At 43.5% G+C, this 17,232-nt stretch overlaps 3 protein-coding genes across 4 annotated transcripts in view; 2 read left to right on the top strand and 1 right to left on the bottom strand.

The window, feature by feature from the left end:
- The first annotated feature begins 236 nt into the window (after nucleotides 1–236).
- On the top strand, nucleotides 237–2,094 carry pen-2 (presenilin enhancer, gamma-secretase subunit). Its single transcript, XM_075674514.1, has one exon. It carries the CDS (start codon nucleotides 1,606–1,608, stop codon nucleotides 1,909–1,911), a length of 306 nt encoding a protein of 101 aa, XP_075530629.1. The 5' UTR covers nucleotides 237–1,605; the 3' UTR covers nucleotides 1,912–2,094.
- A 4,351-nt stretch (nucleotides 2,095–6,445) lies between these two features.
- On the bottom strand, nucleotides 6,446–16,380 carry Fibp (acidic fibroblast growth factor intracellular-binding protein). Its single transcript, XM_075675564.1, has 9 exons — nucleotides 16,205–16,380; nucleotides 15,749–15,947; nucleotides 15,211–15,337; nucleotides 12,662–12,762; nucleotides 10,995–11,128; nucleotides 8,657–8,832; nucleotides 7,376–7,462; nucleotides 6,710–6,807; nucleotides 6,446–6,621 (listed from the first exon to the last, which is right to left on the bottom strand). The coding sequence occupies exons 1-9, from the start codon at nucleotides 16,287–16,289 to the stop codon at nucleotides 6,543–6,545; spliced, it is 1,086 nt and encodes a 361-aa protein (XP_075531679.1). The 5' UTR covers nucleotides 16,290–16,380; the 3' UTR covers nucleotides 6,446–6,542.
- A 242-nt stretch (nucleotides 16,381–16,622) lies between these two features.
- LOC142564539 (uncharacterized) overlaps nucleotides 16,623–17,232 on the top strand; it is a 91,566-nt gene continuing 90,956 nt past the window's right edge. For both annotated transcript variants that reach the window (XM_075675563.1, XM_075675562.1), the window contains exon 1: nucleotides 16,623–17,211. In XM_075675563.1, the coding sequence (XP_075531678.1) occupies nucleotides 16,846–17,211 (366 nt within the window). In that variant the 5' untranslated portion in view covers nucleotides 16,623–16,845. The remainder of the gene's footprint in view (nucleotides 17,212–17,232) is intronic.

Raw genomic sequence — 17,232 nt, 5'->3', positions numbered from 1 at the left:
GCCAGGCCCTGCCCCTTGCGCTTCCGTTTACCCTAATACCGGGCTCGCGAAACGCTATTGCGTTGGTAATTTTCCAGTGCAAAGTGATGGCCGCAATCCCGCAAATCCTAGCGCCCATCGGATAGCGGCAGTCCAATGGTTTGTGTGTTTTGAAAATCCTATTTGTATTTCGAAAGACTTTTTTTTTTTTTTTTTTTTGACGAGAACACACAGAATGATAGAAATACTGACCATACTGACTTGGCCAAGAAGCATTTCTGAGGCACTTTTATTTGCACATGTACGAATACACTTGATCTGCTCAACTAGTGCCAAAAAAAAAGGAAAGAAGAACGCACAGGCGTTTCTGGAATGCGAGACGAAACTGTAAACCCCGACTCGTCGGCATCGCTAGAGACATTAACACCCATTGGTCGAACTTTTCTAATGGCGTTTTTCACTGGTCGATTCGGAGCAGGATTTCTTGCTCCGTGGCAACGAATCCGAATTTCACTGGTCGATCTGGAGCGGGTTCGCGCGTTCCACTGGTCGTTTCGGATCAACTCGCTCCGCGCCGGATCGCTCTGACTTGCTCCGCCGCCGAGGCGCGGATTCGGGCGGAAATAGTTCGCGTCACTTCAAGCGAAATTGGTACCCGGTTGGTGCGCACAACATTGTGTTGCTTCGCAAGATGGCTGCGTTCGGTGCTGCTGCAGCGCTCGCGTTTAGCGATGAGAGCGCGGACGACAGCGATTACGAAGTGACGCAGGTGCTGTACGAAGACTTCTATGCACGTTGTCCATGCACAATCCTTGCTGGCGCGACATGGAAATGACGGGCTATGCGACTGCCACGGTCAAATTACACACGGGGGACGGCGAGTTTGGTTGCCGTGGAAACGTACAGAACGGAAGTAGGGCATGGTTTTCGGAACCGGTTCGTGCAACGTGTACGCAGACTTCCTGTGTGATCCGCCGCGGAGCGTTTTTGCGCTCCGCTGGCCGATTCGGATTACTGAAACCCGAGCGCTCGCTCGAGGATTTCGGCGGCCGCTCCAGATCGACCAGTGAAAAACGCCATAAATGCCTGCCGCGTGAGCCGAAAAGCTGCTTCCTGCCCCTCTCCTCTGTACTCTTCCCCACCCCGATTTATCCGGGTTGGCTGTGAGCGCTAGCTGCGGTGGCCACTGCAAACCTAAATCACGTAGCCCTGCCTCCGAGATTTTAGCGGCGTCTGTTGCGATCCCGGAGGCAGGATTCGCGGTCTCTCGTCAAGCCATTGGTCGAGCGCGCGCCAGCCTAGTAATCGTCACTTCCTCTGCAACAGGAAGTGGGTCGGCTGCGAGCGCCGTCTCTCCGCGACCACCCAGAACTACGGGAACCTCCGCTCCAATGGGAAGACTAGCGATGCGGCAGGCATGTAGTAAAGGAGGCATTGGTCGTAATTTTGGTTTTATTAGCCAACAATAAGCCAATGCAATCCAGGGAAGTCGCGGCCCCTACTACGCCTGTTCCAACTGTCTTTTGATCGTCAGATGCGTTTATCACATTTCGAAGCTCTTGCTGTGCGCGTGACGAGCGTTTTCTTAGGCCAGCGGGTCCACAAACGCTAGGAAGAATCGCAAAAATGGACCTGCGAAAAGTCAAGGACGACGAGAAGCTGCGGCTATGTCGGTGGTACTACCGGGGCGGTTTCTTCGCGCTGCCGTTCCTTTGGCTGGTGAATGCAGTCTGGTTCTTTCGAGAAGCCTTCATCCGACAGCCGTTCGAGGAGCAGCGGATGATCAAGGCGTATGTGATCAGGTCTGCAATAGGCGCCTCGCTGTGGACCGTTGTGCTGGTCGCCTGGGTGGCGTACTTCCAGCTCAACCGCGTCCAGTGGGGAGCCTTCGGTGATGCCATATCGTTCATCACTCCCACGGGAATACCCTAATGCCCGGCAACAGTTGCAAGACTGAACGCCAATGCGTCGTCCGAAAGTTGGGAGTCGCGCCCGCGAACTCTTTTTTCTTTTCTTTTTTTTTTTTTCTTTGACGTTGTGTTGTGCACGGGTGTTCGAGCACCGCCGTGAACATTACACTGTAGCCGGCTCCATTAAAATTGCTCTTAACCACAACCACATTGTTTCTTTGAAACTGCAGGTTGCGGCACGCACAACGCGCCTTGTGGTTGTTTGATTTTTCTTCTGTTTGTGGTACCTCTTATGCATTGCATATTTGCACTGACTTGGAATTGTACACCGCTTTTCACTTATGTCAAGGCTTCCATCAGCTTAGGAATAGAACTGCATTGTCGCTTAGAAGCAGAACACTTGGAGACAGTGGTAAAAACCTTGTCATGCGGCAGGAAAGGCCCTGTATTTGTATTTTATAATCTATCATAATGCCATTATATATATATATATATATATATATATATATATATATATATATATATATATATATATATATATATATATATAGCGCCGCCGATAGAGGTAATATCACCGGACAGTCGCCTGGGCCAAACATTCATCTGCCTGTTATAATGTTAAAGAACAAAGTGCATGCGTTGGTTTGCATTAGTGGACACCGGTTTTACACTTTCTGTCGCGAGCATGGCCTTCAAGGATGGGCTTGGTTGCAAAGTTAAGTTTTCCTGGAACGGTGGTGTCTCGTTTCGTAGTGGCTGAAGAGGCGTCTTCCTCCCTGTGGCACTTGTATAGCAAGCGTTTTATTGAGTGAAGAAGTTTTGAAAAAAATTCCTGGTACTACAGTGCTGTACCCACGAGGTCATTTTAGAAATTTTCTTCAGTATTCTGGGGCTTCTGTTAACTGTGTCACAGAGGAAATTGCTGTGAATAGCGTGCTGCTTTCTGCCCTTGCTGAAATAATTCAGCAAAAAGATAAATTATTGTTTTGGGTGATTTGCTGCTGGTACCATGGTCCCTTTTGAGTCTCTGTCCTTGCTACTAATGCCAACCTTTCATCATTTGACACTGCTGCCCAGCCACTTGCGGCGAATTCTGCATGGAAGGACATACTTGTGCTACATTCTGTCATGACTATGAAGAATCAAGCCTCGCATTTGTGGGCATTTAACTGTTCTTCCATCCCCACTCTTCTTCCATGTTACATGAAGCTTGCTGGATTTGAAAAAATCGCGTATAGTTCCAGTACTACACGAAGTAAGGAGCCTAGCTGAACAAAATAAGATATGCCGTACCAACAAGCCCCTATTGCTATCCTCATCGAAGTGAGGGGGTGCACTTTGGTGTTAGCTCTCCTATGCACTGAAACAGTTCCAATATCAAATTATAAGAATGATTAGAAAGTCTGTCCTCATATGAGTGTCATATTCGCACACAAGTTCTTTTGGCATATCTTTCCAAGTTTGATTTCATGCAAGGCGACAAACAGGCTTCACTCCTGCATTCCCATGTCCATCACAGAATAGATAGCGGATATCTGCACAGCCCATCTGACAAAAGCTTTATTTTGCATTATCAACATGCAGGACAGTTATCCCTGAGAAAATGACGGCCAAGCTAGGAAATAAAGGAATTATTCAAGAGTCTTCCCGTCTCTGGGCAGCACCAGTAATCTTGGTCAAGAAGAAGGATGGATTATGGAGGTTTTGTATCAATTACAGAAGACTAAACACAGTCACCAAAGAGTATGTATATCCTCAAATTGACGACGTAATTGACTGTCCACATTCTGCTGCCTATTTTTCATCATTTGATTTGTAGTCAAGTTATTGGCAGTTACCATAAACTGTAGCAGCTAAATGGGGTTTAGTTATAAGCAAGGTAATGATAATGTCCAAAGACTGTCGTTAGGTTTTGCTTTTGTCTTCTTCATTCCCGGACTTTATATATATATAAATATATACATACATACATTGTAAAGGTGTTCATTAGCCACCAACGGTTGGGCCAGCTGTCAGCACATGGCACGGACTCTCAGAATGAGCGGCGTTCCCCCGAGAACAGCACTGGAGAGTACGACCCAGTATAGTATTCCTCTTCTTTGCTACAATATATCTCTCCCTCCCTCCTTATCTCTTCCTCTCTTTATATATGCATACTCATACATCGCGCCGCCTATTCAATTCAAATAACGTCCAACGACTTCATGGCTCCACTAATGCTTTGAACAAGTCCTTCTTCCCTACCGCAATTGAAGAATGGAACCTGCTGCCCGATTCACTAACTAATGAGCACGACACAACAAGGTTTAAGGCAATGTTGTTAAATCATCTGGGTTAACATGTTCTTTTTGCTCAGATTTGTGTTCATATGAAATTTTGCCCTTTTTCCTGTATTGATTTTTTTTCTTCCCCTGTAACCATGGTGTACTCGCCCTGCTGCCCTAACCATTCGCAGACGTGTGTAGCACTTTTGGCATAAAGGCAATATTGACAAGCACCGTTTTAACTATAGCGTTCTTTGCTTCTTTTTATGTCTTTGTGTTGCATTGTTATATTTTTATTACCTTTGTTTTTATTATCTACCTTGTATACGCTCCCCCCTTATGTAATACCCCAATGGGGGCCTTTAAGGGACAATAAATGATACACACACACACACACACACACACACACACACACACACACACACACACACACACACACACACACACACACACACACACACACACACACACACACACACACACACACACACACACACACACACACACACACACACACACACACACACACACACACACACACACACACACACACACACACACACACACACACACACACACACACACACACACACACACACACACACACGAGTGGAATTGTGGAATACCTTGATTGATATAAATTACCCGCCGTGGTTGCTCAGTGGCTATGGTGTTGGGCTGCTGAGCACGAGGTCGCGGGATCGAATCCCGGCCACGGCGGCCGCATTTCGATGGGGGCGAAATGCGAAAACACCCGTGTGCTTAGATTTAGGTGCACGTTAAAGAACCCCAGGTGGTCAAAATTTCCGGAGTCCTCCACTACGGCGTGCCTCATAATCAGAAAGTGGTTTTGGCACGTAAAACCCCAGATATTATTATTAAGGTAAACAGAACAAGTAAGTAAATACTTGTTCTGTTTACCTTGTAGCACCACTCAAGTTCTTTACGTTTGAAAGGTAGCCTGAAGAATTCCTCTTTGCCTACTACATATACACACACACACACACACGCACACAATTCAACCTCAATATAATGAAGTATGGGCAATTTGCTTAGTTATATCGAAATTTCGTTGTATTGAAATTCGAACTTTTGTGCAAACAAGTACAGTTCACCGGATTGATTTTTTTTACAAGGGGCCGTATAAATTTCCAAATTATTGGGCAATCAAAGGAAGCAAATTTGAATTGGAAAACAATTGATTTTGCTGAGTTTAGGAGTCGGCGACGAACAATACGGTTTCATGCCACATCGGCGGTACGAATTAAGTGAAGCCCCCACAGCTGATAGCGTCACCCGCACTGGGACGACGCTATCATAAAAAGCGTCCGCAGCGGGGAGCGAATGCTTCGTCTGCCTCTTGCTCCAACAAGTCACCGAGACTCGAGATTACGCAACCTCCGATATTAAGCACGCGGGAAGACAGCTAACATGATACCATGTTGTCTCGGCATGCCCACTCTTTGCACATGTGGCAGATTACCTCTAAAGCAGGCTGCGTATGCACTCAGCCGCGCTTACAGCCATGTGTAGCCACGGCTGTGACATGCACCAGCAATTGCGAAGCATCAACTTAGCCCCCCCCTCCAGTTTTCGTGCGCGTTTGACCGGGTTACCACGAGCTCACTCCGCTCCCCCTCTTTGCTCACGCGGGAAGGCGGCACTCGTGAAGCCACTATCTTTCTGTCACCCTCGGACACTTTCACTCGCACCTAAAGCACAAAGTGCCCGAGCCGTGATAGGATATTATCGCAGTTGGACTTAATACGGAACATGATGTGGCTCCACTTCGGCTGCCGTGCGATTTGAGAGGTGCGTTTGCAAGCAGCGCTTGTAGTTCAACCATTTGACCATCTGCATCCACGGAAGTTTCCATTTGTTGTCTAGGCATTCCTTTGCGACTGAAGCGCAGTTCCTTATATGAGGTTCTAAATACATGGTATTCTATGGGCAAGAGGTACGAAAAGTAAAATACTCTGTTATACCGAAAATTTTGTTATATTAAAGTTCGTTATATCAAGGTTTAAATGTACACACAACATATATAGTTCGCACACAGTTAAGACAAGGAATAAGAGAGACAGCCTTATCAAACAGATTAAATAGTAACTTAATAAAGCTACTGAACTTCACTGTGACTGTGGTCAAATCAATTTAAATATGGCACAAAGCCACAAATTAGCCTGTGAGATGTACATTATTGTATCAAAACTCAGAGTGCAGGAAAAGACGACAGACGATTGCTGCACTAAGTTTCAATACAGTAATGCAATACCAGCTAGCCTACCTATCCAGCCTATTGACATATTTATTGCATAGTTTATTTTCAAAGTGCTTCACTGTCTAATCTTGAATGCTGTATTGATGTGGCACACATATTCAGGCGGGTCTATGCTGAGTAGAGCTTGTAGACACATTTGGCCATTGTTTCTGCATAGCGAACCCAGACTTCATGGAGATGAAGGTCGCTGCAAAGAGCAAGTGAGGCTCCTGTAGAACTAAATTAAAGAAGCAATGAAGAGAACAAGCTGAGCCAAGATTGAAATGTTTCCTTACTGTGCAAAAGTGACACTCTGTGGGCTCTTCACAAAAGCATCCATGACTAATTGCATTTCGTCCAATGTCCAGTGGGCAGTTCTACAGGGTTCTATGATCTGCAAGGCAACAGCTTCAGAACCAACGAGCATTCACGCATGGATAACGCTAAGTGCATGCTATAGAAAACTAGACAAATGCAATAATAATAATTGCAGTTTACCAATAGGCAGGCTTGCTCCAAGCCTTATACCTGCAAATATAATTTCTTCAAAACTATGCAGGTAGTTCATTAGGTACTCAATTAGTCTGCTGCAACTATTCATGTCTGAATGATAGCATGGATGTGCTGTCTATATTACCAGTATACATTGGTGCACTGACACCAACAGGAAGTGTTTAAACTGGAAAGTAGCTAGGAATGTCACTAAACATTGTTGAGGAAACCATCAGCAGATGCCATTGCCCATTAGTTGATTAACACACATACATTTAAAAGAGACTACTGCCAGACATGCTGGTGCTTATGACAGTGGATTCATCGGACATGGCTGTTCACTGCATTGGGGTTTTGCCAGAAAAGCACAAGCAATCAACAAAAGACTGGCGCATTTATGTCCAGTAATTGCAGCTTTACCATGTGCAGAGCTCTAGTAATAAGTTTCTGCTGTAGCTGGGTGCACTTACTTTCTCGACAATGTCGATGAAGAAATCTCTGAGATCTTTACTGTGGTTCAGCCCATATGCAATGTTGACAAGCGTTCGTGTCAGTGACTGGAAAACCAATAAGGAGTTATGAAACGACAGACTGGCAATGGCTGTGAGGTACAAGAGCTTGGGTGCCTCTATAACCACACAGTAACCATAGTTTAAGATACACTTAATAGCTAATAAATATAGCTTAATAGCTTTCATTACCACAAAAGGTGTCCCATGTAATTTCTATAATGCTTCTATATGCTGGGAAACAGCAGAGTACTTGATACTATACTAGCAGTATCGTGCAGTTTATGCTTACACATTGAGGAACAAAGCCTGACATAGGTGTCCTTACAGAAGCTATACAGGTAAAATATTGTTTTCCAGCACTAGTGAACCATACTCAGAGTGGATATTTCAAACTGAATTGCTTGGGCAGAACATTCACCTGTTCCCACAGGCTTTAAGATAAAGCTTTAAATTGGTGCCTCTAAATACATAAGAATGGAAAAATCATTTTATTTGGCAATGAATCCGCAGAATTTGATTAGGTTTGTTGCACTTAAAAGAAAATGTTGAAATCTAGTGACTGTAGGAAGCAGATACTTTACTTAGGCCATCAATGTTTTGTAAACAAAATTATCAGAAATTGGAAAGGAAAAAAGACACCACTCAAGTGTCATGTTTACAACTCTAATATAGCGGTAGAAAATGATATCACAATTTTGTATTGTATACCGCTCTGAAATTTTTCACTAAATTGTGAGCAGGATTGTTGTAAGATGCTCATAAGCATTGTAATAATTTCACGTTAGCAGTTAGCTTGTGTAGAAAATTTTCCCACTCGAGATTCTCTAACAAATGCAATTTACAGAACTGCGATATGTCTGATGCAGAGTGATGTATTTGTAAACTTCAAGCTTCAATTATTTTTAAACTTAAGCAATTTTAAGCAGATATTCTAAAAAGTGTGAGGTCTTAGATTAAAGTTCTGCTTGCTTCAGTCTATGGAAATCGGCTTTCTCTCTCAAATGCAACAAATTTACTTCAAGTCAGTCTGGCGGTTATCTCATGAGAGCATTTCTGCATGATACATGTATTTAAAAAGAGAAATGGGTGTTGGCTCCAAGCGAAAGGCTCCCCTTAAGCACCCTCTTAAATGTATGGTCAAATTGAGGTGTGACACTTTTAAAACATCAGCCATTTAACAGAGGACACACAAAGACACTGCATTTATTTTGTACAGAACAGGTGCTGTATGCTGCCCACCTTAAAATTGGATTCAACATCTTGCAAGGTGTGCTTGGAGATCTGACTGCGCAGTGAGAAGAGAACAGAATCCTTGAGCCTGTCTATGTGGTCCTTGTCCAGAAGCAACTTCATCTCACGGAGATGCTGAAGAAACTCACGATCCATCTCCATGCCAGATTCTTCGTACTTGCAGTCTGCAACATTTCATGCCATCAAGTGACTTAAGAGCTTTGCATGTTTTATGGCTTTGACAGGTACGGCAAAAATTTGCTTGCCTTAACGCAAGCTTGCATCATATGGGAACCTTTGCACTCTCTAATATGTGCCCAGCAACTTATGGGCAGCAAAGGAAAGACCTTTTGATAATGGTGTAAATGACTTGGAATGAAGTGTGAACCAACTAGCCAAACAACGAGTAGGAAAATACTTTGAGTTGACCTTAACTTCATCAAATTTGCCTTATTAAAGTAGAAGCATGCTTCGAAGCGAATGTGACTGAAGACTCGACTAAGAAAAAAGCATTGGTGGTTGCCATGTTATATGCGCATGTGATGCAAGTGCTGGCAGGGAAGGTGGCTCTGCAAAAGCCAAATGCTTTGACGTAAGAAGGAGTCGTAGAAGTTTTGAGTGAGCACTACAGTCCCAAGAGACACGAAATCGCAGAAAGCTACAAATTCTTCAGTCGTTGTCAACGGAAGGCAAGCCAATTAATGAATTCCTAGTAGACATTCACAGAGTAGCTGACAATTGAAATTTTGGCAGTGCTTTATTTTAGATCATATGCTACGAGATTGCATTGTGTGTGGTATCCGGTCAGTTGCACTGCAGAAACAGGCGGCATATATTTGTACGCATAGCCTACCCCTGAAATACACCCCTTAGAAAATGAGGAAAACCTATATAATGGCGTGTAACTATGTTCAAGTCTTTAGAAAAGCAATGAGGCAACTCTTCGGGCATAAAGCAAAGTTCCATAAGTGATTTTATTTTGTATGGTCTGTCAAACCCGCTTTAACAGTTGCTTTTTTGTGGAAACACAGTGTGACTGCAGAGCAATACAGAGAGCTTTCATACACAAATTTACCAGGCCCGGCGAGCCGCTGTAACCAGTGGGGCCCTGGAGGAGGGGCTCCACCCACTATAACCAAACAGTCTCTTTTAAAATAAACGTTTACTCTCTCTCTCTCTTCTATTGAAGCACAGATTTACTGTGAAGTAAATATTTTGCTTTACTTGGAAAGATTGGTTGCGCTTTGTAGACGATCACAAGGAAGAAGACAGGACAGGTGCAAACTAACAACTGAGGTCTATTCGAGGAAAACACTTAACACTTATTAACAAAGCTTCAAAGCCAGTCGTAATTCCATATGTTCACAGAACTGCACACAATCTGAAGAAGATAGCAACCAAGCATGGTGACCCACTCGCTTTCTCGGCTCCCTGCAAGCTGAGTCACCTTTGCGCCTGCATTGGGAGACTTCATGCCAGAAAGAAGCAAGGTGGCTGCGGCGTGAAACACAAGAACCCCCATGTAGATTGCCAAGTTGGCATTATTTATCAGATTCCCCTGACATGCGGCAAAACCTACATAGGCCAGACGGGCCGTTGTTTGAATGTGTGAATCCGAGAACACGAAAGGTCAATTATAAACCGGGAGCAACGCCATTTACCCATGCATTGCTTAGATCATAAATGCAGGCCTCTGCTCAACCAGGTTAAGATCCTGCGCAAGTGCAATAACGAAAAAGCACGAGAACTTTTAGAGGCATATTATATAAAAAAGAAGGGACAAGCATGCATCAGTGACACATCAGCCATGCTTTACAATAGGGAGGCACGTTTCCTAGATAATATGTTTAGCTGAGGCACGCCATTGGTTTTTTCTGATTTTGGGTTTTTCTTCTTTTCTGCTGCTGATACCCTGATGCGCCAGCGCTGGCATGGTCTGATATTTAAGTGTTTTCCTCGAATAAACCTCAGTTGTTAGTTTGCGCCTGTTCTGTCTTCTTCCTTGTGATCGTCTACAAATTGCAACCAACTTTTCCAAATACAATGAACCAACTTGCCCAACAACGCATTCTGCTATTTTGCTTTAGATGTGGCACCATGGCAATCAAATATGCATTGCCGTGAAGTTGCACCCTCACTTTGCACTTTTGCATCTTTGCTGCGGGTTAGACGTGTGAAATATGGTGTATGTTCAATCAAACAAATGAATTTCATTAGCAGCTCAAAAGTGAAAAAAAGAAAAAGACATGATTGGTTGGGTTTCTCCAGCTCCACAAGTGGATCATGTGATCATCGTAGAAGTTGAGGACAATGACGACAACAACAATAACAAAAGAAACATGATTACTTGGGTTTCTGCAGCTCCATGACTTGATCATGTGATCAGCACAGAAGATGAAGTCCTCTAGACGTAGGTAACCAAGCTTCTTTTTGCCAGTTTCAAATCGGTTATGAGTTACGTACACAATAGCTGCATACTTTCTGTTAAAAGAGGTGCCAAGTAAACAGCCAGATGTTATCAATAAAATAAATATTTGCTATATGCGAAATGTCTGGCACACATACATAAACTTGGGCACTGCATGCACTGAGGTACACATGTACAACAGCATGCTGCAGAAGAAAATAAGTTTATGCTAGTCTGGGCCGGCATAACATAAAACTATTCCAATCTATTTTTATACCAAATCTGCCATTAGCTCTCCGCTATAGGTCAGAATAGTTTGGGTACAGCCCATATGGGAGGGCGCTATGCCGGGCGAAGCCTGGGCCTATTTGTCCTATCAGAGGAGGCTAATGGCTGATTTGGAACAAAAACAGATTGGAATAGTTTTACGTTACACCGGCCCTTGTTTATGTCCATGCTTAGCTACTTAACTTATTTTTTGTTGTCATTGTTTGTCTGCATAACTCGATGCTTGAAGCAAGATGAAGTAAAATATTTTGATGCTGTTGAAATAGTTATTTAATAGATAATATAGTTGGACCTGGTTACATAATGAAGTTACATCCAGAACGAAAATACCTTTGTTATATCCAATATTTGTTATAAGCATATATTCATTACACATTAATATCAACGTGATCAACTTCGCCATATCAAGGCTCGACTCTATATATTGCACCTTTACCAATAACAAAAAACAAACAGTCTTGCATAGTTTTTTTTCTTGTGTCATGTATGTTTGTTAAACATTTAGCATTGTCAGTAATCAGCAATTTGACTATTGTTCTACTAATTTGATTATTGATTTTTACATGCTACATAAAAACATTTTCCAAGCCTGAAACAAGCCCGCAAAAAAATGCTGCGCGACTACTCGCACGGTACTTTCCCATGTTTTGCGGGCTTTCTTTAATGCTGGGAAAAAACATTTATATAGCACATATTGAGGATCAGGAATTTCTAATGATTGCTTACAATATCTTTATTGACAATTCTGATGCAATTATAATATCTGAGAAGTTAATTAATTGATAACTAATTATGTAATTAGGCAAAATATAAAACATAGTCTGACTTGCTCCAATCGACGGCAAACAACATTACCTCCCTTCTGTCCAGCTATGTGGCACTTGCATATTTTTTAATTCTAGCACAAGTTACATGGGATACTGGGTGTATTCAGACCTACACCACACGCAGACTTTGTGGTGGTGCTGCTAGGTGGTGCAAGGTGTCCGGACGGGGGAGCACGGCTGCACACACACACCTCATACATGGCACGTTTCGGCGGTGGCTATACAGCATGCCACTACATTGCTTCAATGCTAATTGCATTATTGTCGACATTTATAGTGAGATAGGCTCCGGCAGAATTTTCTTTTAGTTAGAAATGGTGACATGTCAACATGTCTTTGTTAGATGACTACACATGTATAGAAATCAGGCTCTCTTCTCACTTGGGCGTTCCATGTAGAAGCTCAGCGCATCATTGAGGCGCTCAACAAGAACACACAAGGGACTTGTAAGTTGTATGTCGCGAGGAAGGGTTTCAATATGTAAGCAATCACCTTGCCAGTTCTTCGGGAAGCAGAAAATGGATCTGTATGTTCTTGGTCAAAGGCCCCGGTAGCTCTTCGACTGATTTATAGACCCGTTTGATGTTGTCAAACTGGAACAACAAGTACAGAGAACAGCAGTAAGAAGCGTGTTCAGTACTTTGGTAATTCTTTATGAATAACATATTATACCTAGCTTTATGATACATCACGTCAGGAAATTTTTATCTGTGTCACGATTTCAAAATTTCAATGATGCCAGCTACGGCATTTCAAAACAACTTCATTATAAATTCAGAATGTCTTATAATTGTTTCCCAACGTTCATATTTGCTAAGTGTGATCATTTTATGAGCAAGAACCATGTAATATGATCATCATCATCAGCCTATTTTATGTCCACTGCAGGACAAAGGCATCTTCCTGCAGTCTCTAATTACCCCTGCCCTGCACCAAACAATTCCAACTAGCACCTACAAATTTCTTAATTTCATTGCCCCACCTTGTATTCTGCCGTCCTCGACTGCGCTCTCCTTCTCTTGACACCATTCTGTAACCCTAATGGTCCACCGGTTATCTAACCTACGCATTACATGACCTGCCCAGCTCCATTTTTTTCTCTTAATGTCAATTAGATTATTGGCTATGCCCGTTTGCTCTCCGATCCACACCACTCTCTTCCGGTCTTTTAATGTCACGCCTAACATTTTTTGTTCCATCGCTCTTTGTACGTTCCTTAACTTATACTCGAGCATCTTTGTCAGTCTCCAAGTTTCTGCCCCATATGTTAACACAGTAGAATGCACTGATTGTACACATGTCTTTTAATAATAATGGTAAGCTTCCAGTCAGGATCTGACAATGTCTGCCGTATGCACTCCAACCCATTTTTATTCTTTTGTAAATTTCCTTCTCATGATCAGGGTCACCTGTGAGTAATTGACCTTAGTAAACGTACTCCTTGACAGACTGTAGAGGCTGACTGGCGATCCTGAACTCTTGTTCCCTTGCCCGCCTATTCATCACTATCTTTGTCTTCTGCATATTAATCTTCAACCCCACTCTTATATTCTCTCTGTTAAGGTCCTCAATCATTTGTTGTAACTCGTCCCCAGTGTTGCTGAACAGGACAATGTCATCTGCAAAACGAAGGTTGCCGAGATAGTCACCGTTGATCCTTACTCATAAGCCTTCTCAGTTTAACAGCTTGAATACTTCTTCCAGGCATGTAGTGAATAGCATTACAGAGATTGCGTCTCCTTGTCTGACCCCTCTTTTATAGGTATTTTTCTACTTTTCTTGTGGAGAAATAATTGTTTTTCTATTGTAACATGAAAAAATAGTGGTCATGACTAGAGGCTCTAGTTCTTGCCCACCACAATTCCTTTCAAAAGCTACAACAGCATGAATGTGGCAATGCAGTTAAAACCCTTTCCACAATTTGGTTCTTGTTCCTATTGTAACAAAATGTAATACAACTGTTGGCAGATAATGATATGTAACAGTGTACACCTATCACTAGATCGAACAAGATTCCACATTGGAGTCCATGCTGGTTCTCATTCATCCCGAGGACATGCTGCGAATATTTTTAAATTTAGACGCTACACAGGTATAATAGATGGGGGATGAATGCCTGAGACTATCCAATAGCAAGGTGCATATATATTCCAGTAAAGGGCTTTGCTTTCTTCTTTTTTCAATGATTGAGATTTGTCTGCAGTATAGCGTTCGTTAATAGCTTGTCTCGTGGTTATTCTGTGCATCCTGTGTTGCGCTGTTTAAAGCTGTTGTTTACATTTTGTCAGTGTTTGTATGAGAATGCGAAAGAGACTGCTTCATATACGTCTTTAAAAAATCCAGCCTTCTTGTTTGGTTTGAGCAAAATGAATACTGTATTTTTCATTGTATAAGTTGCACCTTTGCATAAGATGTAACCGCTACTTTTTGCAACATTCTAAGAAAATACTGGTATATAAGATGCACTTGTGTATAAGACACACCTATTTTAGCACGGCTGCATTAGTAGCCGCACTGCCTACACGGCAAGCCCTTGGAGCTGGCATCTGTTGCCAGGTCGCTACAATGTTAAAACAAGATTCATTTTTTTTTTTTATTTCAGAATGCTGCCGTGCACAGTTTCTTGCACTCCTAAAGAAATACTTGTATATTCATCGTGCCACCACGCTTGGTTTTAAGCATATATAAGACGCACCATTTAAAATTTTAGGGAAAAAAATTCGTCTTATACATCGGAAAACACAGTACTCTTGTTGTGTGAAAAAATGAAAAATATTATTTTCTTTTCTAGCACTACAATTTACAATGTCACTGCAGCCACCAAAAATGGTGCAGTACAGAGTAGGTGGAGTATAACCCAAAAGAACAGAAAGATGAGCAAGCTGGGGTGGATTCACAGCTGGCTTGGGTAGTATGACAACACAACAAAGACGATGTAGGACAGCACATTTTCTGTCAATAAATACTCTTTATCCTCATGCTGTGCTATCAAAACTAGTTATGTGCTGCTGCGTCCATTCACACCATGCAACATCACAGACCTGACGCCTGCAGCTTTTGATGTCAACGCCAGTCTTCTCACTGACTTCATCCAGGTCCTTACGGTTTCGTGAAGACAGTTTCTTTCCTAGGAACTCTCTCACAACATTTTGGTCGAAGTCATAGTACCTGAAATGTAACTCTACATCAATGACACCCCGACATTATGCAAGTTGGATGCACAAAGAAATGTGCTGAGACAAATTTCAATCGAATACATGCGGAAATATGCTACAGTACTCTGGAAACTTCACCAATGTATTCAAGAACATATGGAAACTAACTATAAGACACAATTATAAATAGGGGAGACAGGAAACAAACATATACTGGCTTAGCCTAGATAATAGTTTAATTACGACTATATATATATATATATATATATATATATATATAGTTGAATGTGAATCCTGTCCTCCTATCTAGAAGCATTCGCACGATTCTATCTTTTCGTTAAGAAGCGACAAGCCCACTCTATGCTCCAGCAGAATCCCCGTTCGAAAAAGTTCTGATGCATCGCGCGCTTCTGGCGAACGTTACCTGGCAATGAGCATTCGCTGAGTCTGCGGCGCTAGCTGGAACGTCCATTGCTCGGCGAGGTGAACAGGACTGTGTAGGAGTCTTTCAAGCATTTGGAGTGTCCGGTAGTGATCTAGGACATCGCTCTTTAGCAAGTCCAGAGGTATATCAGATTCCTTCATGCGTTCATTATGGTGCAGTGTGACAGCCGCATCTTGCGCTGAAACCACAGGGCATTCGGTCATACGTCACGTAAAAGGTGTTTTCCTTTTTGCTCCTTTAACTAGAGAGAGAGAGGCACTTTTTTGTCGACGTGCAAACTTGTAACGGTAATGACGTACAATTTCACGGCGAACGTATCTTCCGCGCACAATTATTGCGGATAGTACACGAATATCCATTCAAAGATGCCCGACATTGCTACAAATGGCAGGCTACGACTAGCAGAAATGTTGATCAACGCAAGTGCAATCTCACCTGAGTAGCCTTGGAGCCATAGTTGAAATACTTCTGGGTCAATCAACGTGTTGTTCCCCACAAAGACGTCAACCTCAGCCAACATGTATGAGCCGTGATGTAGACTGACAACGGATGCAAGACCACACGACCACCGCAAACCGCACTTCGACGAAAGCGAAACCAAAATGCATTGTTGTTGCCGTGGTTACAACTTTCTGCCGCGTAGCCCGCCGAATCTGGCGCGCTGGATATCACCGTTGCGACAAAAACCAAACTAATATTTTGCTCCTGCTTTGAGAATTGCTTGGCTAGTGCATTTTTTTCCGGGTACTTTAAAGCAGTTTGTCTACACGGAGCCTACAGGCTGTTCGATGTACCGCAAAGCGTTGATTTTCGCGCGAGGTTCACACTAAAGCAACCACTCCTCACATGCCGAAAACACTGAATCGTTGATATCGACGCCATTGTTGATGTGCGTGGTGCGTGGTTTTTCTCTCGGTTTGTTGCGCTTCGAAAAGAAGGAGTGAAGTGTGCACTGCGCTTAATACAATAATTCCCTATGTAACCCGGATCCGAGCTCACGCTGGACTGGACGCGGTCCTTGCGGACCCTGTCACGGAACTGTCTGAAAGGAAAAGAACAGAGGGCCCTGATAGACCATGTCTGGGCGCCCGTTCCGTGGCGGCCGGCGAGGCAGCGGATTCTTTCCACGGGCCCCGTACCGCGGTCGGGGCCGGGGCTTTAGGGGAGGGGGGCCGTACGAAGGACGTGGTCGTGGTCGAGGTAGAGGCAGCTACGGGTACAACAAACGCTACGACGATGATCGAGACCGGGATCGAGACAGGTACAGCCGGGATCGCTATTACTCGAGGTCGCGCTCCCGGTCTCGATCGCGTTCTCGGTCGCGGTCTCGCTCGAGATCTTACTCCAGGTCGCGGTCCCGCTCCCGCTCTCGCTCCAAGACGCCGCCAACGCAGAGAGAGTCCAGGGCACGAAAGGTCCCCACCAAGAAGGAACTGCAGGAAGTGAGTAGTCCGCTCATTTTT

This window comes from Dermacentor variabilis, chromosome 11, assembly GCF_050947875.1.
Source record: "Dermacentor variabilis isolate Ectoservices chromosome 11, ASM5094787v1, whole genome shotgun sequence".
NCBI lineage: Eukaryota > Metazoa > Arthropoda > Arachnida > Ixodida > Ixodidae > Dermacentor > Dermacentor variabilis.
This window is presented reverse-complemented; position numbering and strand designations above follow the sequence as displayed.

Coding starts and splice junctions, on each gene's coding strand:
- pen-2 (XM_075674514.1), top strand. CDS start 1,606: ATGGACCTGCGAAAAGTCAAGGACGACGAGAAGCTGCGGCTATGTCGG.
- Fibp (XM_075675564.1), bottom strand. CDS start 16,289: ATGTTGGCTGAGGTTGACGTCTTTGTGGGGAACAACACGTTGATTGAC. Junction 15,948..16,204: donor ATGGCTCCAAGGCTACTCAG/GTGAGATTGCAC, acceptor CTGTGGTTTCAG/CGCAAGATGCGGCTGTCACA. Junction 15,338..15,748: donor CAGCGAATGCTCATTGCCAG/GTAACGTTCGCC, acceptor GTTACATTTCAG/GTACTATGACTTCGACCAAA.